The 26,648-nt window shown below is 43.2% G+C and overlaps 1 protein-coding gene across 22 annotated transcripts in view; it reads right to left on the minus strand.

The window, feature by feature from the left end:
• The window catches only part of LOC109889740 (LIM domain-binding protein 1), a 47,206-nt gene extending 24,561 nt beyond the window's left edge, over window positions 1-22,645 (minus strand). For 5 of the 22 annotated variants that reach the window (XR_004209803.1, XM_031823299.1, XM_031823288.1 and 2 more), the window contains exons 1-4: window positions 22,492-22,623; window positions 21,062-21,132; window positions 20,668-20,717; window positions 16,858-16,959 (exon numbers count right to left, since the gene is read on the minus strand). Coding sequence is in view for 20 of the 22 variants with exons in the window: in XM_031823299.1 (XP_031679159.1) it covers window positions 16,858-16,885 (28 nt within the window). In the remaining 2 variants the exon portion in view is untranslated. Of the gene's footprint in view, window positions 1-16,857; window positions 16,960-17,061; window positions 17,677-20,045; window positions 20,081-20,667; window positions 20,718-21,061; window positions 21,133-22,491 lie in introns of those variants that run through there. The other 17 variants (XM_031823300.1, XM_031823283.1, XM_031823291.1 and 14 more) reach the window with 12 other exon arrangements.
• Between the last annotated feature and the right edge of the window lie 4,003 nt (window positions 22,646-26,648).

Here is a 26,648-nt window from a genome sequence, read left to right on the forward strand (position 1 = left end):
TGAGACTATCACAGTGCAGGTGCATTTATACGGAGACTTGATTACACACAGGTGGATTGTATTTATCATCATTAGTCATTTAGGTCAACATTGGATCATTCAGAGATCCTCATTGAACTTCTGGAGAGAGTTTGCTGCACTGAAAGTGAAGGGGCTGAATAATTTTGCACGCCCAATTTCAGTTTTTGCTTTGTTAAAAAAGTTTGAAATATCCAATAAATGTCGTTCCACTTCATGATTGAGTCCCACTTGTTGTTGATTCTTCACAAAAAAATAGTTTTATATCTTTATGTTTGAAGCCTGTGTGTGGCAAAATGTGGCAAAAGGTCGCAAAGTTCAAGGAGGCCGAATACTTTCGCAAGGCACTGTAACTGCCAAAGTAGAGGTCTACAACAGGGAGGATTCAGCTAATAGTCAAAGCGGCTGGGAGACGTCTGAGTACGACAGGGTTGACATGGGAAGAGGTTTGAGATGCCCTCAATCATCTGAGGGTGGAGTCATGTATTACTGGATCTTAATTATGGTGGTCGTACTACAATGGAATGCTCGAAGCCTGTTGGCTAGTGGGCAGGAGTTCAAGCAGTTCATTGTGGATATGCCAGCTAAGCCTGATGTGATTTGTGTGCAGGAAACATGGCTCAAACCGACTGTGGAGTTTATCATACAGGGATATGTAGTTGTTTGTGTGGACAGAGACATGGGGGGAGGAGGGGATGAGCCACCTTCATAAAGCAAGGATTCCTTTACAGGATGCTAGGCGAAGGTATTGAACTGGAATATGTGGTGGTGGAGGTGTGGTTGAGAGGCGGGGTGCTAGTGGTAGTGAACTACTTTATCTTTATCAGATATTGGACCTGGAAGTGCTGGAGAGGGTGGAGGGCCATGATATAAGTAATGTAGTGTGGTGTGTGATTTTAATGGCTACGACACGCTCTGGGAGAGAGAGGGGGCGGGGGCAAGCAATGTAAAATTGGAAAGAAGTGAAAGATCTGATGTGCCTGAATGATGGCTGTGGGACCAGGATTGATGTAGCCATAGAGAAAGAGTCTGCCTTGGACCTCACTCTGGTATCTAGTGCAATGGCAGGAATCTGTGAGGTATGGGAGGAGTCCACTGTAGGGGTTGATCATTACCCCATAGTATGCACAGTAGGACCGGGGGGAAGAGGAGGTGTCTGTGGATGGAGTAGGCAGGTGGGTGTTTTGAAGGGAAAAGTGGGATCAGTTTCAGGAGCCGAGGGAGTGGGTGATGGCTCAAGTGGATAAGAGAGGGGATGTGGATCGTATGAATAACTGGGTGAGAACAGCTCTAGTTGCGGCAGCTGCTGATGCAATACCTATGAGTTCGAGGAGGAGGAGGAAAGCAGTCCCATGGTTGGAGGAGTGAGGGGCAATGGTGAGCAGTAGGAACAGAGCATTTAGATTACTGACCAGGATGCATAACTTCCAACTATCCGTCAGGCAAAGAGGTCACGTTGGCGACGGGTTCTGTGATACAATTGGAAGGGCGACACCCGTGGGAGAAGTGTGGGGGATGATTAAGAGGATGAGAGGGGTCAGAAGAGAGTGGGATTATCCAGTGTTGAGGAGTGGGAAGGATGTGGCAGTAACAGATGAGGAGAAGGCAGAGACGATCGCCAAATCGTTTGTCGAAGTGCATAGCTCGGAAAATTTGTCAGAGGAGGGTCAGAGATAATCCTGATAATCCATGATTACTTCAATAAGTATTTCTCAACGGCTGGCCATGCCTTCCGCCTGGCTACTCCAACCTCGGCCAACAGCTCCGCCTTCAATGCCATACAACACTCCTTCCGTGGCCTCCAACTGCTCTTAAACGCTAGTAAAACCAAATGCATGCTTTTCAACTGATCGCTGCCTGCACCCGCATGCCCGACTAGCATCACCACCCTGGATGGTTCCGACCTTGAATATGTGGACATCTATAAGTACCTAGGTGTCTGGCTAGACTGCAAACTCTCCTTCCAGACTCATATCAAATATCTCCAATCGAAAATCAAATCAAGAGTCGGCTTTCTATTCCGCAACAAAGCCTCCTTCACTCACGCCGCCAAGCTTACCCTAGTAAAACTGACTATCCTACCGATCCTCGACTTCGGCGATGTCATCTACAAAATGGCTTCCAACACTCTACTCAGCAAACTGGATGCAGTCTATCACAGTGCCATCCGTTTTGTCACTAAAGCACCTTATACCACCCACCACTGCGACTTGTATGCTCTAGTCGGCTGGCCCTCGCTACATATTCGTCGCCAGACCCACTGGCTCCAGGTCATCTACAAGTCCATGCTAGGTATCTCAGTTCACTGGTCACGATGGCAACACCCATCCGTAGCACGCGCTCCAGCAGGTGTATCTCACTGATCATCCCTAAAGCCAACACCTCATTTGGCCGCCATTCGTTCCAGTACTCTGCTGCCTGTGACTGGAACGAATTGCAAAAATCGCTGTAGTTGGAGACTTTTATCTCCCTCACCAACTTCAAACATCAGCTATCTGAGCAGCTAACCGATCGCTGCAGCTATACATAGTCTATTGGTAAATAGCCCACCCATTTTCACCTACCTCATCCCCATACTGTTTTTATTTATTTACTTTTCTGCTCTTTTGCACACCAATATCTCTACCTGTACATGACCATCTGATCATTTATCACTCCAGTGTTAATCTGCAAAATTGTAATTATTCGCCTACCTCCTCATGCCTTTTTACACACAATGTATATAGACTCCCCTTTTTTTTCTACTGTGTTATTGACTTGTTAATTGTTTACTCCATGTGTAACTCTGTGTTGTCTGTTCACACTGCTATGCTTTATCTTGGCCAGGTCGCAGTTGCAAATGAGAACTTGTTCTCAACTAGCCTACCTGGTTAACAAATAAAGGTGAAATAAATAAAAAAGATTTTAAAAAAAGAAGAAAAAAAAAGAGGGAGAATGAGGGAGGGGCACCTGGATAGGAGGGAGGACGTAAATGCTGCTTTGAATGCACCATTTACCATGGCAAAGATGAAAAGGGCAATAAGTAAGGCTGGGTTAACTTCCTCATTGAGGACCATGTATGTTGCATTGATCTGATCTGTAATAGACTATTGCAGTAAAGGGTATGGTTCGAAGGCCGGACCTAATTGGAAAGGCTAGATGTCATACAAGGGCAAGGGCTCAGAATATGTTGTGGGGTGTTTCGGACCTCTCCAGTGGCTACAGGTGGAGATGCTGGTATATGCCATTGCAGATTAGGAGACAGCAGCTGGCAATTAATTATTGGGTCAACCTACAGGGACATGGGGTGTCTCTTACGAAAGGGATTTCACAGGCTTGCTAGGAACATGAGCAAGAACAGAATACAAGCTTTGGGTGGGTGGGGTAATACCCAGGCGAAGGAGATGGGACTGTATGGAAGGGAGTTTTGTCCAACGGTGGATTTACAGGAATAGCTACCATGGCCCCTCCCACCTTCAGTAGTTGATCTAGAAGTGTTGTAGAGACTACAGAAAGATAGGGAGGGTGTTGATCCATCTGATTTGTTTAAGACAAGTCTGGATACTGTATATCAGGATTTTGTGGCCATTTACACAGATGGATCAAAAGATCCAAGGACAGGATGTACTGGGTCAGCATTTGTAGTGCAGGAATGTGGAGTGGAAGTCAGAAAACGTGTTACAGATCATCTGGCTGTATATATGGCGGAGCTGATGGCCATACTGTTGGCCTTGCAGGGGGTGGAGGAAGTCAAGACAGACAGAAGTAGTTATTTGCTCTGATTCATGTGCAGTGTTGATGAGTCTGCAGTCCTTTAGGTCACGTAACAGACAAGACCTGCTTTATGAGGTGCTACAAACCCATGGCAGGATTAGACAGATGGGTATACAGATAAGATTTACTTGGATCCCAGCCCATGTGGGGGTGGAGGGGAACAAGGCAGTTGATGTACTGGCTAAACACGCACTTAGTAGTAGGGATGTTGTAGTTTCAATGAGCAAAGCAGAGGCAAAAAGCCTGATATGGACAGTGACATGCAGAGATGACAGGAGCAATGGAAAAGAGATACTAAGGACAGGCATTTATTTAAAACCACAGAGGAAAGTCGGGGAGGGGAGGACGGCAGAAAGGGACAAAAGAGAGAAGGCCATTTTTTACTAGATTAAGGGTGGGACACAGCCGGTTAAATAAGACTATTGTGATTATTGCACAGGAAACAGAGACCGTGGAGCATGTATTGCTACCGTGTAGGCAGTATCAGAGGGAAAGAGAGATGCTGAGATCTAATATGGATAAGGAGGATGAGAACAGAGGAGAGACAGAGTCAGCTTTGGCAGTGCAGAGAGCCTTCGTAACACAGAGAAGAGCAGTCTCGGTTGAGTGACCCGTCTTGAATCCTGACTGGTTAGGGTCAAGAAGATTGTTCTGGGAGAGATAATAAGAGAGTTGGTCAGAGGAAGCACGCTCAAGTGTTATTGGAAAGAAAAGGAAGGGATGCCTGTCTATAGTTTTTGACGTCAAAGGGGTCTATTGTTGGCTTCTTGAGGGGAGAGACTCAAGTCCGAGTGGATGCAGCCAGTGGTCAGGGAGGAGTTGATGAGGGAAGTGAGATATACAGTTGAAGTCGGGAAGTTTACACACACCTTAGCCAAATACATTTAAACTCAGTTTTTCACAATTTCTGACATTTAAGTCCAGTAAAAATTCCCTGTCTTAGGTCAGTTAGGATCACCACTTTAGTTTAAGAATGTGAAATGTCAGAATAATACTAGAGAGAATGATTTATTTCAGCTTTTATTTCATTCATCACATTCCCAGTAGGTCAGAAGTTTACATACACTCAATTAGTATTTGGTAGCATTGCTGTTAAATTATTTAACTTGGGTTAAACATTTCAGGTAGCCTTCCACAAGCGTCCCACAATAAGTTGTGTGAATTTTGGCCCATTCCTCCTGACAGAGCTGGTGTAACCGAGTCAGGTTAGTCGGCCTCCTTGCTCACACACGCTTTTTCAGTTCTGCCCACACATTTTCTACAGGATTGAGGTCAGGGCTTTGTGATGGCAACTCCAATACCTTCTTTGTTGTCCTTATGCCATTTTGCCACAACTTTGGAAGTATGCTTGGGGTCATTGGCCATTTGGAAGACCCATTTGCGACCAAGCTTTAATGATGTCTTGAGATGTTGCTTCAATATAGCCACATAATTTTGCTGCCTCATGATGTCATCTATTTTGTGAAGTGCACCAGTCCCTCCTGCAACAAGGCACCCCCACAACATGATGCTGCCACCCCCATGCTTCATGGTTGGGATGGTGTTCTTCGGCTTGCAAGCCTCCCCCTTTTCCTCTAAACATAACGATGGTCATTATGGCCAAACAGTTCTATTTTTGTTTCATCAGACAAGAGGCCATTTCTCCAAAAAGTACCATCTTTGTCCCCATGTGCAGTTGCAAACCGTAGTCTGGCTTTTTTATGGTGGTTTTGGAGCAGTGGCTTCTGCCTTGTTGAGCGGTCTATCAGGTTATGCCGATATAGGACTCGTTTTTGCTGTGTATATAGATACTTTTGTAACTGTTTCCTCCAGCATCTTCTGTTCTGGGATTGATTTGCACTTTTCGCACCAAAGTACTTTAATCTCTAACAGACAGACCGCTCCTTCCTGGGCTGTATGACGGCTGCGTGGTCCCATGGTGTTTATGCTTGCGTACTATTGTTTATACAGATGTAGTACCTTCAGGCATCTGGAAATTGCTCCCAAGGATGAACCAGACTTGTGGATGTCTACAATTTTTTTTCTGAGGTCTTGGCTGATTTCTAAAAGATTTTCCCATGATGTCAAGCAAAGAGGCACGGAGTTTGAAGGTAGGCCTTGAAATACATCCACAGGTACACCTCCAATTGACTCAAATGATGTCAACTAGCCTATCAGAAGCTTCTAAAGCCATGACATCATTTTCTGGAATTTTCCAAGCTGTTTAAAGGCACAGTCAACTTAGTGTATGTAAACTTCTGACCCACTGGAATTGTGATACAGTGAATTATAAGTGAAATAATCTGTCTGTAAACAATTGTTGGAAAAATGACTTGTCACACACAAAGTAGATGTCCTAACCGACTTGCCAAAACTATAGTTTGTTAACAAGAAATTTGTGGAGTGGTTGAAAAATCTGTTTTAATGACTCCAACCTAACTGTATGTATAAACCTCCGACTTTAACTGTAGGACAAGGTCTGGAGATGGGAAGAGGGGATTGGGTTGAATGTGCAAGTTGTTGGACGGACTGACATCACCAGTCGCAGGATTTCATCTGGAAAGAGAGGGGAGAAAGAGACCAAGGCATGTTTTGTGTGAGAGGGACCAGTGGACTCAATAGTCAATAGGCTGAGTGAATGAGGAGCGGATATCGTCAACCTTCTTTTCAAAGTGGTTGACAGTCATCTGTAGAGAGGGAGGGGAATTAGGTGTTGGAGGATTAAGGAAGAGAGAAGGTGGCAAAGAGGCAGAATCTTTATATTTTAGAGTGGTAGAAAGTGGCTTTAGCAGCTGGAAGAGAAGGTAGAGAAAGGATGATAAATCCTCCGGAAGTTAAGTTGTCTCCATTTTCGCTCAGCTGCCCGCAGCTATGTTCTGTGATCTCACAATGGTGTCACAGACACGGAGCAGGAGGAGAGGGCCAAGCCGGCTGAAAGGAAAGGTTAGAGTGAGAGTCGTAGGATGCGAAACAGGAGGAGAGTAGGATCAAAGAGGCAGAATCAGGAGACTGGAGGGGAGAAGGATTTAGCAGAAGGGAGAGATGATTGGTTAAGAGGAGAGAGCAGTGGGCGAGAGTTAAGAGAGTTAAGATTGACGACACTTGACCATCTTGGTAGGGGCTGGAGGAGAGCAAGACGGAAAAGGAAACTAAGTAGTGATCAAAGACCTGGAGGGGGGTTGCAGTGAGATTAGTAGGCGAACAGCATATAGTAAAGTGGCCTGCCTTGAGTGGGAGGGGACTGGGAAATAAATTAATTGAATGTAGACGTCGGAGGTTGAAGTCGCCCAGTACTATGAGTGGCGAATCATCGTCAGGAAATTAGCTTATCAAGGTGTCATGCTCATTGAGGAACTAATGGCACCTGGTGGGCGATAGATGACAACAATGTTAAGCTTGAGTGGACAAGTGACCATGACAACATGGAATTCAAATGAGGAGATGGACATGAGTGGAGGAAAATCGAAAATCTCCACTTAGGAGAAATGAGTAGCCCTATGCCACCACCATGACAACCAGATGCTCTCAGACTATGAGAGAACACATAGTAAGATGAAGAGAGAGCAGCTGGAGTAGCAGTGTTTTTGTGGGGTGACCATGTCTCCGTCAGGGCCAAAAAGTCTCTTTTGATGAATAGCGGAGCTGATTTGGTGTGAAATGCTGTATCTAGAAACAATTTATCCTTGATTGCAATGTTTTTTTTTCCTTCCAGAGTTTCAATTGGCTCAGGAAGTACAACGCAAAACATCTTTGTGGGAATATGTGTTCAAATGTCGCACAGTAAGTTGATCTTTTGTATTTGTAAAGTTATTTCGTGGCGATATGAAAGTAGAGTTTGAGGTTAATCACCCTGTGATTATTAATGGTTACAGAGCGTCGGGACAGCTGTACACATTTCCCCTCTGTGTTTAACCCCCTCGAGTCGATTGACACACTGGTGTATCAATCTAAGTAACATATTAAAGCTAGAGATATAGTTTTTGTTTTGCATTGGATGTGTCTCAATCCTCCGCATCCGCCGATGTCGTGAAAGGTGGCAGAGCTAGAGCGGCGTTGGACAGACCTTGAGACATCCTGAAAAATCGTTATTCTCACGAAAACATCCGTAGCATCTGAACGGTTTGACCTACAGAACTATTATGACCATTCTATTGACAGGGGAGACTCACAAACACGATGTTGGTCACAGTTTTGCTCTCGAACCCCCACAAGTGTCGAGACTCTGAAGTCTGCACCGTCGATGTGCCAACTTCAGTTTGTAGCATCCGAACCGTTTGGGCTACAAACTAACGTGATCCCAAATCGTGAAAAGGGTAGATTCTCTGTTTTGCTCTTACTCGTCTGAAGGTAAATCGGTATCGGTTTAAACCTTGATTCTTATGATTTATTTCTTGACTGTCTTTTTTTTGTGCCATTTATATATGTTATTTAATGCATTTCTCTGGGCTATAGTAGTAAAGGCCAAATTCAATATTTTTTAATATTTGGGGGGGGGGGGGGGGGGGGTCCTAAAAGGCAGGCACTAGATGGCAAACAGGGCTCCGTCTTAGTACACACTCACTCATGACCAGTGATCACTAATCTGTGTTAACCCAATCCACCCAATCTCTACTCTTTTGTGGACTGGTCAGGGAGGGAGGAAAGGTGGGAAGAAAGCTAGGAAGGAAGAAAGTTAGGAGGGATGGAAGGAGAGGGGGAGGGAAGGAGAGGGGGGAGAATGTAAGGAGCAGAGGAAAGTATATATTTTTTCTTGTATTAATGAAACAAGAATGAGAATCCCACTACTAACCTAATTCCCAGCCTGTTGTTTGTTCCATATGAGAGGCAGTCACGCCTCACTAATTGTTGCCTTCTGAAGAGGTAGGTAGAGGTAGGGGTGGAGAGGTAGAGCGAGAGACTTGTGAAAAAGCATCCCCCTCTACTGGACCAGATGAAAAACAGCTTCTCCTCTCTTTTGTCTGTGGAACTCAATAATAGACTGTGTGATCTGATACAGTGCCTTCAATAAGTATTCAACCCCTTTATTATGATCAGCCTAAATAAGTGCAGGAGTAAAGATTTGCTTAACAAGTCATGTAATAAGTTGCATAGACTTGCTCTGTGTACATGATGTATGAATGACTACCTCATCTCTGTACCCCACGCATACAATGATCTATCAGGTCCCTCAGTCTAGCAGTCAATTTCAAACATAGGTTCAACCATAAAGACCAGGAAGGTTTCCAATGCCTCGCAAAGAAGGGAACCTATAAGTAGATGGGTTAAAAAAAGCAGACATTGAATGTCACATGAATAGATCTGATCTGATCTGTTTCACCTGTCTTTGTGCTTGTCTCCTCCCCCCTCTAGGTGTCGCCCATCTTCCCCATTATCCCCAGTGTATTTATACCTGTGTTCTCCGTTTGTCTGTTGCCAGTTTGTTTTGTTTGTCAAGCCTACCAGCGTTTTTCCCCTTGCTCCTGACTTTTTCTAGTTCTTGTTTTCCCGGTTTTGTCCATTCTTTCTGCCCTGAGCTTTCCTGCCTGCCATCCTGTACCTTGTCCCACCACACTGGATTATTGACCTCTGCCTGCCCTGACCCTGAGACTGCCTGCCGTTCTGTACCTTTGGGACTCTGATCTGGATTACTGACCTCTGCCTGCCCGCAACCTGTCGTTTTGCCTGCCCCCTGTTCTAGTAATACACTTTTGTTACTTCGACACTGTCTGCATCTGGGTCTTTCCTAAAATGTGATAGAATATCCCTTTAAGCATGGTGAAGTTATATACACCTAGTCACTACAAAGAAACAGGCGTCCCTTCCTAACTCACTTGCCAGAGAGGAAGGAAACTGCTCAGGGATTTCACCATGAGGCTAATGGTGACTTTAAAACAGTTAAACTTGGATTAATTACATTATAATTTAGGTTATTATTGTGGAGTAACTACAGAGTGAAAAGGAAGAAAGCCTGTACAGAATAAAAAATATTCCAAAACATACATCCTGTTTGCAATAAGGCACTAAAGTAAAACTGTAAAAAATGTGGCAAAGAAATGTACTTTATGTCCTGAATACAAGAGTACCACTTCATATTTTCAAGCATGGTGGGGCTGCATAATTTTATGGGTATGCTGGTCATTGGCAATGGATTTTTTTTAAGACACACAGAAATGGAATAGAGCTAACTAAGCATTGACAAAATCCTAAAGGAAAACGTTGTTCAGTCTGCTTTCCAACAGACACTGGGAGACAAATTCAACTTTTAGCAGAACAATAACCTAAAACGCTTGGCCAAATATACACTGGGGTTGTTTACCAATATGGCATTGAATGTTCCTGAATGGCCTACTTACAGTTTTGACTTAAATCGGCTTGAACATCTATGGTAAGACTTCAAAATGTCTGTCTAGCAATGATCAACAGCCAACTAATAATAATAAACATATTATACAATCCAGATGTGCAAAGCTCTTAGAGGCTTATCCATAAAAAAAACTCACTGCTGTAGTCGTTGCCAAAGGTTATTGTAACATGTATTGACTCAGGGGTGTGAATACTTATGTAAATTATATTTCTGTATAATTTTTTTTTTTTTGCGCTGTCCATTACAGCCATTTCTGACCGAAAAGTCCTGTTATCAAAATCCCTCATTTGTTTATGAAAAACATTCCCTATTCCCTCAACCCTTGCTCTTTCAACGTGACACATGTATGCATCGCATGCCCAATAGGGCCTGACCTATAGCATATCATAATCACATTAATAAATTGGTTATAACACACTCCCAACACCTTAAAACATGCGACAGAAAAACGGATGAAGAGGACGCCACGAATAAACAGAAAAGGCTAAAGAACAGTCGCATGCAATTGCCGACATGGAACAGTTTATTTATGTGTTAAGGCTAATTATTCAAGGGTCGCTTTATTTATTTATTACTAAAATGCTTAATTGCAATTCAAATCATGAATGGCTCATATGAAGCTGCAATACTAAGCCTGCTAATGATCATAATAATAATAATAACAACAATAATAAAGAGATCCAAAAAAAGAAGGGTTAATATTATTATAAATATACACTATCGTTCCAAAGATTGGGGTCACTTAGAAATGTCCTTGATATTGAAAGAAAAGCAATTTTTTTGGTCCATCAAATTGATCACAAATACTGTGTTGTAAATTGTAAATTACTATTTGTAGCTGGAAACGGCTGATTCTTTATGGAATATCTACATAGGCGTACAGAGGCCCATTATCAGCAACCATCACTCCTGTGTTCCAATGGCACGTTGTGTTAGCTAATCCAAGTTCATAATTTTAAAAGGCTAACTGATCATTAGAAAACCCTTTTGCAATTATGTTAGCACTGCTGAAAACTGTTGTTCAGATTAAAGAAGCAATAAAACTGGCCTTCTTTAGACTACTTGAGTATCTGGAGCATCAGCATTTGTGGGTTCGATAACAGGCTAAAAATGTCTAGAAACAAATAACATAATATTCTTCTGAAACTCGTCAGTATATTCTTGTTCTGAGAAATTAAGGCTATTCCATGCGAGAAATTGCCAAGAAACTGAAAATCTCATACAAACGCTGTGTACTACTCCCTTCAAAGAACAGCGCAAACTGGCCCTAACCAGAATTGAAAAAGAGGAGTGGGAGGCCCCGGTGCACAACTGAGTAAGAGGACAAGTACATTAGTGTCTAGTATGAGAAACAGACACCTCACAAGTCCTCGACTGGCAGCTTTTTTAAATAGTACCCGTTAAACACCAGTCTCAAAGTCAACAGTGAAGAGGCGACTCCGGGATGCTGGCCTTCTAGGCAGTTCAATTAGATGTTATTTTAACGGACAAAAAAAAAAGTGCTTTTCTTTCAAAAACAAGGACATTTCTAAGTGACCCAAAACTTTTGAACAGTAGTGTAGTAATTTTTCATACAGATGTCTTGCACCCCATTATACATATTTTTTGCTCGACTAAAGAAATCTCGGTCGACCAACAGCCCATCAACAAAACAATCGACTAAATGGTGATCTCTATTTTCAATAAATTAGCAAAACCGTTTTATTTTTTATTCACTTTGTTATCATTAGGGAATTGTGTGTAGATTGGTGGGAAAAAAATGCACTTTCCGAGAACTGTACATCACTGGTGAATAAAAGTCACATCCGGCTGAGAATGTAGAATACTGTACACACACACACAGCTTGCCCTTTCTGTGGTTCTTTGCTGGGATTATCTCAGAGACCGAGGAAGACACAAACAATATTGTTGTACGTGTGCGTGCATGCAAGTGTGCACGTGTGTGTGTGTTTGCGGGAGTGTGTGTGTGCAAGGTTGCGCCCGTGTGTGAGCGAGTTCTTGGAAACAGCAGGACAATGTGCTGGTATGCCAGCACAGCCTGTTAAAGCCAGTAATCCCTATGCCCTCCACTTTGCCATTGTGTGTTCAGTACAATAGACGGGTTGACTAAGTACGTCACGGAAATGATGTGCGTGCATAGATATGGCCAGGTAGAGTACATTGATATGAATCAGATAGCTAGCAATAATGACAAGAAGCTACCATGTGGGGAATTGTAGGTAGCTCGTCTCAGCTCGTTCCATCTTGTTCCTGATGCCATTTTTTGTTTTGACTGATGCCATGTCTATGCTAATATGGCTAACGTTCACTACCGAGCTAACCAAAACTGTAATAATGTATTTGAAAGACAATAAGTGCTCGTTGTGCAAATGTATTTATGTTTTCAATAAACATTTCGATAAGACATAGTCGACATGTTGTCAAAAGTCTAAGCCAACCCTGTCTGTTTAACTCCATAGTTAAGCACCCGTTGGTTATGTTGCTATAGGGGGCACTAAATATATATAAAATGATGTGGACACGCCTTCAAATTTTGGGATTCGGCTATTTCAGCCACATCCTTTGCTGACAGGTGTACAAACTCGAGCACACTGCCGTACAATCTCCATTGACAAACATTGGCAGTACAATGGCCTCACTGAAGAGTTCAGTGACTTTCAACGTGGCACCGTCATAGGATGCAACCTTTCCAACAAGTCATATTTCTGCCCTGCTCGACCTGCATCGGTCAACTGTAAGTGCTGTTAGCGCTTAAAAATAGTCTGTCCTCAGTTGCAACACTTACTACTAGGTTCAAAACTGCCTCTGGAAGCAACGTCAGCACAAGAACTGTTCGCCCGGAGCGTCATGAAAAGGATTTCCATGGTCAAGCAGCCGCACACAAGCCTAAGATCACCATGAGCAATGCCAAGCGTCGGCTAGTGTGGTGTAAAGCTCGCCACCATCGCGCTTCACCATCTGGCAGTCCGACGGACGAATCTGGGTTTGGAGGATGCCAGGAGAACGCTACCTGCCCCAATGCATAGTGCTGACTGTAAAGTTTGGCGGAGGAATAATGGTCTGGGGCTGTTTTTCATGGTTCAGGCTAGGCCCCTTAGTTCCAGTGAAGGAAATCTAAATGCTACAGTATACAATGACATTCTAGACGATTCTGTGCCTCCAACTTTGTGGCAACAGCTTTGGAAAGGCCCTTTCCTGTTTCAGCATACATAACAATGCCCTGTGCACAAAGTGAGGTCCATACAGAAATGGTTTGTCTAGATCGGTGTGGAAGAACTTGACTGACCTGCACAGAGCCCTGACCTCAATCCCATAAAACATCATTGGGATGAATTGGAAAGCCAACTGCGAGCCAGGCCTAATCGCCCAACATCAGTGTCTGACCTCATTAATGCTTTTGTGGATGAATGGAAGCAAGTCCCCGCAGCAATGTTCCATCATCTAGCGGAAAGCCTTCCCAGAAGAGTGGAGGCTACTTTTGCAGCAAAGGGGGGAACAACACCATATTAATTCCCATGATTTTGGAATGAGATGTTAGATGAGCAGGTGTCCACATACCTTTGGCAATGTAGTGTATTTTAGAAATCATGTCACGCATGAAACGGATGCTTTGGCGTCCTCTTGTGATCGTCCTGAATATCTACTTACTGTGCTCTGCTTCATCAAACCATCTAGATCATATCAGAATGCTCAATATAACTTAGTTGTATTCAACTGGAATGCTGATGGAATTTACAACCTTGAATGCCCTATGGAAAACTCACAGTGAAGCTCAGATGGCCCAGGTTCAAACCCAGACAGACCTCGCTGAAAAGGGGGCCCACTCTAGTCTCATTCACAAGTCTAACCTTTACCCTAGAAGCCTGACGCATGTGTCTTGTCTTACATCACCCCATCTACTCAAGACTCTGCTCTCTGTGTTTCCTGTAAAAGGTTAGGCAGAGCTGATGATGGACGCCACAGTGTGCTTCACTGGCCAACAGGCTTTCGGCTACACAGATCTGGGGGATGAGTATTAGTATGGCGTACAATGGAAAAGGTTTTGTAATGCGAATCGAAAATTGGCATTTGTTATTTTGGGATTAGTGTTTGTTATTGATATTTTAGGTTAGTCCTTGTTTGTCGACTTTCTTCCAATTGGTGCCTATTGATCATGACCCTGCTGTAAAAGATGACAACATGTCCCCTCCAATAGCGGTGTTGACTTGACAAGCCAGCAGGGTTAAGGCAAATTCCATGAAGCAATTAATGATCATTGAATTAAAGAGGATTTGTCCGTTCATTAATGACATTTGAATTCACTTCCTGAAGGGACGGACGTTGACTCCCACGCCCTGGTAGGTATCATGCTTGTTCTGAATAGAGTGATTCAGACTTGTACTTGCAAATGAAAACGGACCCTGATAAAGATACTGAGATGAGATAAGTGATTGAGGTGAACTGTACAAAAAGTCACTGACAATTTCTCTCAACAAGCAAAGACCATATGTACACACTTCTCTCTCATAAACACGCAATCACACACACACACACCCCGTGAATCTATCTTTTAAACGTCTCCAGGTTTTAGGCCTCAGAGAAACAGCATAGTTGGAGTGTGTCCGCTTTGTTTGTCCACTTATGGTGGAAAAGTAAAAAATGAAGAAGGGTAGCGATGAAAAAAGCGAATTTAAGCTCAGACTTAGTTACCGTTATATAACCCCTTAGTTACATACAAACGGTTCTCAAAACACAAGCCCGTCAGGATTGTCATAGCTGCTCACTGGTTGCGATAGCAACAAGGAGGCCAACAGAACGGCAAACAAAGCAAGTAGTTAGAAGCTGAAAGAGGGAGACAATGGGGACGAAAAAGAGTGAGAGCCTATATATCTACTCTGTCCCTTCTACGGAGTCTATATGGGGTAGCAGGGGTTGTTGAGGCCGGGCACAATCATGGGCATGCCGAGTAACCGTCCCCGCACGCACAAACATGATCCACTGAGATGGAATTTAAAAGCACAGCAAATAGTTGCTGTCTCTTTGCTTGTATTACTCACCATAGGCTGCCTCTCCTTCAGTGCTAAACCACATACCTCACTGGCTAATTATAAAATAAAGCTATGCAATGCTTGAAGGATGTTGTTGTTCATCTTTTTGTGCTCTTCTTCTCACCTATTACTCACAACGAAGCTTTCTCTGAACACTGGAAGGATTGTGTTCCACTGAGTGACTTTGTTTACCTGCCATCTAATTTTCAACCATGTAGAAAACCCCATTTCTCATTCCTCCTCTCCTCTCTCCAGTCAGTGGCTCATGCCAACTTTCCTCTGCTCTCCTCTCTCCTTGTGGCACATGACATCACATCGAAAGCTGTCTGTATCCCTTTCTCTTCTCTCTGCATCCCTCTCTCCTCTCTGTATCTCCCCCCCTCTCCTCTCTGTATCTCCCCCCCCTCTCCTCTCTGTACCCCCCCCTCTCCTCTCTGCATTCCCCCTCCTCTCCTCTCTGTATTCCCCCTCCTCTCCTCTCTGTATTCCCCCTCCTCTCCTCTCTGTATCCCCCCCTCCTCTCCTCTCTGTATCCCCCCCCTCCTCTCCTCTCTGTATCCCCCCCTCCTCTCCTCTCTGTATCCCCCCCCTCCTCTCCTCTCTGTATCCCCCCCCTCTCCTCTCTGCATCCCCCTCTCCGTTCCTCTCATCATCCCTCTTCTTACTGCATTCTTTCTGACGGGAGGGGACAGTGAAAATGGGAGAGTGGTATCAGTCAGCATAGGCAGTACCAATCTATCGGGGAAAGAGTGGATCGGTTCACTCCCCCTGTCTGCCATCTTAGTTCTGCGTCAAGTCCTTTTCACTTCAATCAAGGAGGCAGACCATGTGACATTCTGCATGAGCTGGTGCCACCGATGGCGATAGAGAGTGAGAAAGCGAGAGAGACAACAGGGAGTGAGTGGGAGAGGTAAAGAGAGGAGAGTGGTAGAGGAAGAGACATGAGAGGGGAAAGAGCAGCTTGCATGTGTGTGTGCATGTGCGAGAGAGTGTGCTTGGGGGGGGGGGGGGGTAATTTAGCACACGTACGTTCTATTTTTACCAGGCTGTGACTACCTCCACCATGATAGAGCAGTGAGATCTGTCTTGTAGTACTTACAGATCAGACTCTCACGGACTGTTAGGACGTAGTCATGTCAGTGTTCCACAGCACAGCCCACACTCAGTCTTACACAGAGCCACAAACACACACACACTGAGGGGAGGATCCATCAGTGCAACATCAAACAGGAATGTAAACAAACTAGCTTTCAAACAGGACCACTGAGTTACTGTGTGTCCCCTCTTAATCCCTTTCTTTCTCTCTCTCTCTCTCTCTCTCTCTCTCTCTCTCTCACTTTCTTTCCCTCAGTCTCTCCTCCTCGACCCACCCCCACCTCCCTCCATAAGGAACATGATTGTTCTGTGGGCGCAGGAGAGCTTCACTGGCCTAAACTTGTCCCAGCAAGAAAACATTGCTCCCAAGTTGTTTACAATCTTTACCTCATTCAACATGGGGGAAAGCCACATATGTGTGCAGATGTGAGTTAGCAATAGCTAGTAAGTTGTTGTGCAGTCTCCTTGAGATACAGTATAAAGTACCCTGAATATTGAGTCAGGAAAAAAAACACTGTAAACCAGTTGGACTTTTTTTTTAACAGTACATTCTAAACAAATATGTGGATACCATCAAACCTTTACAGCAGCAAAGACACGAGAGGTCACATGAGAGAGAGAGATAGAGATGGGTAGACTTACCCGGGCAAGCGCAGCCTCCAACAGACATCTTCTCACATGTTGTAGGTCTCTGCTCTGCTGGAAACAGCTGCCTTCAGTCCTCGCTCCGTACGCATGGACACACTGGACACGTGCAAAGAGAAAGAAACAAGGAGAAGAGTGTGAAAAAAAGGTGTAGAACAACAGGGAATATAATGAAACAAAACTGGATCGGAACTCCCTCACTTTCTCTCGCTGTCTCTCTCTCTGAGAATCAGGAAGTAGGAAATAGAGTGCACTGGTTGGTTCATTAATATGCAAATTTCAACACTGGTGGGCGGAGAAAGATATGAGAGAGGAGACAAACCATAGGTCTGTTGAAATGGCTTATTGTGGCAAACGTATCAGTGCTTGTACAGAGCAACATGATTATACAGGGCAACAGACGGGGAAATCTCCTGTTTTTTGTTCTAAATGTATGATGTCACGCAGAGGCTATGTGCTTTCCAAACATTGATCAGCCAGTGCCGGCTCTCGTATTTAATTGGTGGCCTTGATGTGCAGTTCATTGATTTGAGCGTCCATTTGTAATGTTCATTCGTGTAAATAGGAATAACCTAAAAAACACTCCCTCTCACTCTCTCCCTTGTCCTCCCTCTGTTTTGCATCCGTGTGTAGAACAGCAGTGTTAATCACTACAGTCAGCATCGATTAAAAATGCAAAGCCCTCCTGGAGCACTGCGACACTGGAGACCAATGGAGACACACAGACACACACAGTGGGAGAAGCTATAAGAGGACGGACTCATTGTAACGGCTGGAATGGAATCAATGGACCGGAGGCAAACATGTGGTTTCCATATTTTTTTGATGTGTTTAATACAGTTCCATTAATTCCATTCCAGCCTTTACAATGAGCCCGTCCTCCTATAGCTCTTCCGACCAGCCTCCTCTGACACACACACATGCACGCTACCGCTCAAAAGTTGAGTAACTTAGAACTGTCCTTGTTTTTGAAAGAAAAGAAAAAAACTCATACAACGCTGTGTTCTACTCCCTTCACAGAACAGCGCAAACGGGCTCTAACCAGAATAGAAAGAGGAGTGGGAGGCCCCGGTGCACAACTGAGCAAGACGACAAGTACATGAGTGTGCTGATGCTGATGCTCCAGATACTCAACTAATCTAAAGAAAGACCCGTTTTATTGCTTCTTTAAATCAGACCAACAGTTTTCAGCAGTGCTAACATAATTGCAAAATGGTTTTCTAATGATCAATTAGCTTATCCAATTAGCTAGTTTAAAAGGCTAACACAACGTGCCATTGGAATACAGGAGTGAGTAATGGTTGTTGATAATGGGCCTCTGTACACCTATGTAGATATTCCATTTTAAAAAATATGCCGTTTCCAGCTACAATAGTAATTTACAACATTAACCATGTCTACACTGTATTTCTGATCAATTTGATGTTACTTTAAAAATTGACAAAACAAATCAGTTATCTTTCAAAAACAAGGCCATTTCTAAGTGACCCCAAACTTTTGAACGGTAGTGTATACAGTTGAAGTCGGAAGTTTACATACACCGTAGCCAAATACATTTAAACTCAGTTTTTCACAATTCCTGACATTTAATCCTAGTAAAAATTCCATTTTAGGTCAGTATGGATCACCACTTTATTTTAAGAATGTGAAATGTCAGAATAATAGTAGAGAGTGATTTATTTCAGCTTTTATTTCATTCATCACATTCCCAGTGGGTCAGAAGTTTACATACACTCAATTAGTATTTGGTAGCATTGCCTTTAAATTGTTTAACTTGGGTCAAACGTTTAGGGTAGAATTCCACAAGTCAGGTTAGTAGGCCATGGTTAGTAGATGTTGCTTCAATATATCCACATAATTTTCTTTCCTCATGATGCCATCTATTTTGTGAAGTGCACCAGTCCCTCCTGCAGCAAAGCACCCTCACAACATGATGCTTCCACCCCCGTGCTTCACGGTTGGGATGGTGTTCTTCAGCTTGCACGCCTCCCCCTTTTTCCTCCAAACATAACGATGGTCGTTATGCCCAAACAGTTCTATTTTTGTTTCATCAGACCACAGGACATTTCTCCAAAAACGATCTTTGTCCCCATGTGCAGTTGCAAACTGTAGTCTGGCTTTTTTATGGTGGTTTTGAAGTAGTGGCTTCTTCCTTCCTGAGCGGTAATGATGGCTGCGTGGTCCCATGGTGTTTATACTTCTGTACTATTGTTTGTACAGATGAATGTGGTACCTTCAGGCGTTTGGAAATTGCTCCCAAGGATGAACCAGACTTGGAGGTCTACAATTTTTTTTCTGAGGTCTTGGCTGATTTCTTTTGAAATGCATTTCAAAAGCTTTTCAAGCAAAGAGGCACTGAGTTTGAAGGTAGGCCTTGAAATACATACACAAGTACACCTCCAATTGACTCAAATTAGCCTAACAGAAGCTTCTAAAGCCATGACATAATTTTCTGGAATTTTCCAAGCTGTTTAAAGGCACAGTCAACTTAGTGTATTGTAAACTTCTGACCCACTGGAATTGTGATACAGTGAATTATAAGTCACATAATCTGTCTGTAAACAGTTGTTGGAAAAAATACTTCTGTCATGCACAAAGTAGATGTCCTAACCGGCTTGCCAAAACAAGAGTTTGTTGACAAGAAATTTGTGGAGTGGTTGAAAAGCAAGTTTTAATGTCTCCAAACTAAGTGTATGTAAACGTCCGACTTGAACTGTATGTATTTATATAACAAGTTTATATTACAAGTTTTAATGTCTCTAAACTAAGTGTATGTAAACGTCCGACTTGAACTGTATATATATATATATATATAAATAAAAATAAATTAATAACAAACACACCAGGTCGCAGTTATAAATGAGAACTTGTTCTCAATGAGCTTACCTGGTTAAATAAAGGTGAAATAAAAAATAGAAAATGCACACACACGCGAGCTCTCTCGTCTCTTTAGGCTCCCCTCTCCATCAAGCATGTCTGCTCTCTAAACGCAATATTCTTACAGTCCACAACACACACGTGCACAGACAGACAAACAGACACACACACACACACACACACTCCTCTGAGCCCCATGTCTACTCTTCCTTCGCTCCACTACATGATATCTTAGGAACATCAAGAATGGTGAGGAGAGAATATTAACACACACACATACACTCGCAGTGACACACACATATACTCACAGTAGGAGTGGGGCTCCTCTTCACAAGCTACAGCTCTTTGTTATCCGTCAGTCAGGATCAATGCGTTGAGTAAACACAACAACCATTTTACAAAAATGTCAAGCGGGACACGACATTCTCTACAAACTATCAAGCGCCGTGTCGATGACCGAGCCATCAGAGCTGAATGTCATACATTCATACTGTTAGACACATTTCTGAGGAACTATTGCCACCCTCCCTGAGGCCTTTACTGTCAGTCCTCACATCTCTCGCTCTTAGATCTCTCTTCTCTGTTTCCTCTCTCCCCTTCTCTCTCAGTCTAGCCAGACCAAAACAGAATTATCTCAGCTGGCAGTAGAACTCTTGTTTTTGAAATGGCGAACTGAGAACAAAGGCAGATATGGGTATTTTCACACACACACACACACACACACACACACGAGTGTTTGTGTGTCTGTATGTGTGTTTTTGTTTGCATGTACAGTACGTCTGTGTGTCTGTCTCCACTGCAGCTTTGGAGAAATGGCTCCTGTTTATATACCAGGTAGGCTTTAAGCCTAGAGATATACACTTCACCACTGACTGCCCAAACAGGCAATGTTGATCACACCGGCGCTCACACTCACACACTGTCACTCACCCTCCGAAGCAGCTTCTCCGAAAACAAAGATGGTGTCGCTCTGTCTTTCTCTGTCATAAGGCATGCAGCAACAGCACAACAGTAATGTCAGAGGAGGAGTCAAGTACTTGCACAAACACAACTGAATGAGAGGCATCACACCTCATCACAGAGGCATCACACAACCTCTGGAGGTAAACAAACACTCATTATGAACATTACATTTTACACACACAAAATAAGGACATTGGCATAGTCTAGCCTGAGGGGCATGACATCCATCTCCCAGTCCATCTCGGGTGAGGTCAAAGAAAAAATACACACAAAAAAATCTTTGCCTCTCCTCTTTGTCGGTCTGTCGACTTGGCACCTCACTACACAAACAGGCACATGTACACACGCCATCCATGCTTACCTTTCCCCCCCCCTTTTGTCTCCTCCAGTCTTCTGTCCTTGGCTGGCCGTAGAAACACCAGAGTCAGTTCACTATAACATCCACCAGGTCAACCGCAAAGAAAAATAGACCGCCAGAAAAAGAGAGAGAGAGCAAAACAGAGAGATGAAATGGATCGCGGAGATGATGAGGAGGGATGGAGACAGCTAGCTCTCCGATGGTATAAATATGACGCAGAGGCAGCAGCCAGAGTCACTTCTTTCCTCTCCTCTCCTCCACCCCATCCCTCCATACCCATGAGGGAGAGGGCACTGTATCCATGGCAACTACAGAGCAGCAGTAAGTGGTGGTTACTGAGCTCGCTGGGGCACAGCAGTGTTCTCTCCCAGCCCCCCCCCCCCAACACACACACTCCCTCCCTCTCTCTTTAATGAGCACGCTATCTCAGTCTGTTCCTGACATGCACACACAGCCTGTGTGATTCCCTCTAGTCCTCCAGAGACACAGTGAATGTCCTAATGATGACAGACTACCACACTACAAGGGGACCTAATTTAGGGTCCCCCTCCCTCCATCTGCCCTTCTCAGCTTCTGAATAAGTTTTGGTGAGGTATGTAATCTCTGGAAAGAGGCTGGTCTTTGGCAATAATGCAATGTCATGTCGTACCTCAAGCCACCACCAAAATTGCAGTTTTTTAAATGTATTTTTATCAATTGATGATAAGGTGAAGGTCTTCAAGGGTCCAAAAAAGTTGTGCAAAAGAACAAACAAAAAAAAGAAGAGACCCGGAGCAGAGGGACAAGTTAGAATTTTGGGCCTGTTCTGGTCCTTGGTCCAGTATTCGGGTTAGTGTACCATGAGGAGCCAAAATTCAACTTGTCCCTCCGGTCCAAGTCAGGTTGAGTTGTCAATTGTCATGGATCAGGTCTATGTTGTAGAGCTGATATATTCGAGTGGACCCCTCCGAACCTGACCACAGCTTTGTATAGCTTACATAGTGTAGGGCAAATTACCCGAATAACGTTTCATTTGTCACTCAGGTCCGATCTGGTCGGGTATTTTTTTAAATTTTATCATTCAGTTCGAGTAGAAGATCCACGCTCCAGTTCATGTCAGGTACAACTTTTTGGACCAGTGAAGAATTAGATTAGGCTATAGGCCTAGTAGTAGCCTAGCCTACCTTAACCATGCCTACTGTTGTTGATTTAAGCAAATGAATGATTCTCACAAAACCACATTTATTACTGTTTTACTACAGTACTTCTAGTGATCACCACCATCATTATCATTATGAACACACAAATTGTACTATCGGACAAGGTATCCCCCTTTTCCTATTAGGCCTCTCTAGCTACACATACTTCATAAGTATGTCTTTTTTTTTTTTACATAAGCAAAGCTTTGACGATCATCACACAGTTGGCTACACTGATTCCATCCTAAAGCTTACCGTATTGCTTGCCAGTCAAAACAGTTCGTGCATATACAGTACTATTACTTTTTGTTGTTCGTTTTGGTCTTCGGCAGGTTTTTTTTCAGCTGTTCCAGCACACCAAAAATGTTCTTGAGGCAAGTCGAGTATCAGTAGCCGAAGTCTACGCCCCTTCGTCAGTGATTGGTCAACAGTACTACTCCTAACTAGAGTGGGAACATTAACTGTTTGTTGTCATTCAGCGAGAGCTGACTAGTTTTCATGAAACATTTTTTGCACTTGAGAAAAACTTCACCAAACGTCTTAGTTTTTATTTAATCTTTATTTTATTTATATTCAGTACGAGTCAACAGTTTGGACACACCTACTCATTCAAGAGTTATTTATTTCTTATTTTTCTTTATTTCTACATTATAGAATAACAGTGAAGACATCAAAACTGAAATAACACATATGGAATCATGTAGTAGCCAAATAAAGTGTTTGGCTACTTTGAAAAATAAAAAATATACCCTTTGTCTTGATGACAGCTTTGCACACTCTTGGCATTCTCTCAACCAGCTTCACCTGGAATGCTTATCCAACAGTCTTGAAGGAGTTCTCACATATGCTGAGCACTTGTTGGCTGCTTTTCCTTCACTCTGCGGTCTGACTAATCCCAAGCCATCTCAAAAGGGTTGAGATCAGGTGATTGTGGAGGCCAGGTCATCTGATGTAGCACTTTCCTTCTTGGTCAAATAGCCCTTACACAGCCTGGAGGTGTGTTTGGTCATTGTCCTGTTGAAAAACAAATGATAGTCCCACTAAGTGCAAACCGGAAGGGATGGCGTATCGCTGCAGAATGCTGTGGTAGCCATGCTGGTTAAGTATGCCTTGAATTCAAAAAAAAAAGCACAGACAGCGTCACCAGCAAAGCATCCCCACACCCTCACACCTCTTCCTCCATGCTTCACTGTGGTAACCACACATGCGGAGATCATCTGTTCACCCACTCTGCGTCTTACAAAGACACGGCGGTTGGAACCAAAAATCTCCGATTTGGACTCATCAAACCAAAGGAAGTTTTACACCAGTCTAATATCCTTTGCTCGTGTATCTTGGCCCAGTCAAGTCTCTTCTGAATAATAGGAAATGTGAATTATGAGCGTTGAAATTATGTGACTTGAACTCAAAATGTAATATTCCTGTAAAGGACGTGATAACATATCTTGGAATTAAAGTTTGCAAAGATCAAAAAGAAAAGGACAATTTAAATGTATCTCCTATTGTAGATAGGGGAGGCAGCGTAGCCTAGTGGTTAGAGCGTTGGACTAGTAACCGAAAGGTTGCAAGCTGACAAGGTACAAATCTGTTGTTCTGCCACTGAACAAGGCTGTTCCTAGGCTGTCATTGAAAGTAAGAATTTGTTCTTAACTGACTTGCCTAGTTAAATAAAGGTAAAATAGAATTGTAAAGAGATTTCACTCCTGGTTATTAAGAGATCGTAATTGTACCTTTATCCAAATCTGAAGGTTTGTCCAGATTAGTTTATACTTCCCTTGCCTTAGATGTTCCTTTGTCAGTAACTAAAATGGTTGATTCAAAATCATTTAAATCGATATGAAGAATAAACCTAATTGTTTAAGAGAATAGGTTGTATATAACACCCAAGGTGAGTGAGTGTTGAATGCTCTAGATTTTAAAACCTCTAACAGAATCTTTAAGATCAAAGAGATCCAAAATGATCAAAGAAATAATGATTGCATTTGGAATATATTCCCTAATTTAATATTCCAACAGGTTGGTGGTCTGGAGTTCTTAGTCAAATGCAATTTTGATTTGGGTAAAATCACTATTAAACAGTCACTACAAAGATACAGTTGCTGGGAAAAAAAACTCAGTTGCTGGAGAGAAAGGAAACCGATCAGGGATTTCACCATAAGGCCAATGGTGACTTTAAAACAGTTAGAGTTTAATGGCTGTGATAGGATCAAATGGAGGATTGATCAACAACATTCTAGTTCCACCACAATATTAACTTTATTGATAGAGTGAAAAGAAGGAAGCCTGTTCAGAATACAAATATCCCAAAACATGCATCTTGTTTGCAAGAAGGCACTAAAGTAATACTGCAAAAAAATTGGCAAAGCAATTAACATTTTGTCATGAATACTGTCACATCTGCTCCTGCTACGCCCTCTGGTGTTCATCCGGTGTCTTCTTGCAATTACTCCCCCTGTACACTCTCTCTCTCCCTCTCCCTCTCCCTCTCCCTCTCTGTGTGATTGTGTGGTTGGAGACAGGTGTGCTGGAGTCAGAGCAGATCCCTACCAGCTGCAACTCGTTCCATAATCAAGGCCTCTACAAATACTCAGTCCTGCCACTAATTCTCTGCCATTTGTAATCTCTGCTCAGTCAGTTCATGATTCTAGCCATTTATGATTATTCAAGCTCCTGTTACTCTGCCTGGCCCTGTTTATCCTCTCATTGCAGTTACCGCTCTGGCTCCTGTTCCACATCTCACCAACTTGCTCTGGATTTTACTCCCCACCACTACCTTGGATTCCCCTCAGGACCTATTTACCCTGTTCTACTCAGCTAACTCCAACCTCAGTCTCCACACCTGTTTTTTCTGCAACTCATCTGAGCTTCCCCGGAGCTGCACTACATATCTCCCTGTGTAACAATAAATATTTTGGTTCATTCATCCCGGTTTCCTCATCTGAGTCTGCTCTTGGGTTCCCATGTGTTGCTCCACTTAACAAATAAAGTGTTTGGGTCAAATCCAATAAAACAAATACTGAGTACCAGTAATGACTGGGAAGTTTTTCAGGATAAAAAATACATGGCACTAAGCACAGGCAAAATCTTAGAAAGAAATCTGTTTCAGTCTGCTTTCCACCAGACACTGGGAGTCTAATTCACCTTTAAGCAGGACAATAACCTAAAATACAAGTCCAAATATACATTGGCGTTGCTTACCAAGAAGACAATGTTCCTGAGTGACCGATTTACTGTTTTGACTTTAAGAGGCTCCTCTGTCCTCCACTCGTTACCTGTATTAATGGCACCTGTTTGAACTTGTTATCAGTATAAAAGACACCTGTCCACAACCTCAAACAGTCACACTCCAAACTCCACTATGGCCAAGACCAAAGAGCTGTCAAAGGACACCAGAAACAAAATTGTAGACCTGCACCAGGCTGGGAAGACCTAATCTGCAATAGGTAAGCAGCTTGGTTTGAAGAAATCAACTGTGGGAGCAATTATTAGGAAATGGAAGACATACAAGACCACTGATAATCTCCCTCGATCTGGGGCTCCACGCAAGATCTCCCCTGTGGGGTCAAAATGATCACAAGAACGGTGAGCAAAAATCCCAGAACCACACGGGGGGACCTAGTGAATGACCTGCAGAGAGCTGGGACCAAAGTAACAAAGCCTACCATCAGTAACACACTACGCCGCCAGGGACTCAAATCCTGCAGTGCCAGACGTGTCCCCCTGCTTAAGCCAGTACATGTCCAGGCCCGTCTGAAGAGAGCATTTGGATGATCCAGAAGAAGATTGGGAGAATGTCATATGGTCAGATGAAACCAAAATATAACATTTTGGTAAAAACTAAATTTGTCGTGTTTGGAGGACAAAGAATGCTGAGTTGCATCCAAAGAACACCATACCTACTGTGAAGCATGGGGGTGGAAACATCATGCTTTGGGGCTGTTTTTCTGCAAAGGGACCAGGACGACTGATCCGTGTAAAGGAAAGAATGAATGGGGCCATGTATCGTGAGATTTTGAGTGAAAACCTCCTTCCATCAGCAAAGGCATTGAAGATGAAACGTGGCTTGGTCTTTCAGCATGACAATGATCCCAAACATTAGGTAATGTAAGGTAATGGTAAAAAAAAATTGAGACAGCTCTCTCTCTGTCCTTCTCGTGGTCCAAATCACACATATGACTATTTATAAATTATAAACATTTTCCTAATTATTTTTCTTTACATAGCCAATAAAAAAAAACTATGTCTCCCTGTCTTCCAAGTGAGGGTGATCATGCCTCACCAGAAAGTCAGAACAGAGGTCAAAGGTCAGTCAGCCTTATTGAGTGTTTATTTTCCTATACCTCAGACACCATTTAAAGATATTTCAAACTATTCAAACATTATCTGTATCAGATTTACATTGCGGTTTTCAG

This window comes from Oncorhynchus kisutch, linkage group LG4 (genome assembly GCF_002021735.2).
Source record: "Oncorhynchus kisutch isolate 150728-3 linkage group LG4, Okis_V2, whole genome shotgun sequence".
Classification (NCBI taxonomy): domain Eukaryota; kingdom Metazoa; phylum Chordata; class Actinopteri; order Salmoniformes; family Salmonidae; genus Oncorhynchus; species Oncorhynchus kisutch.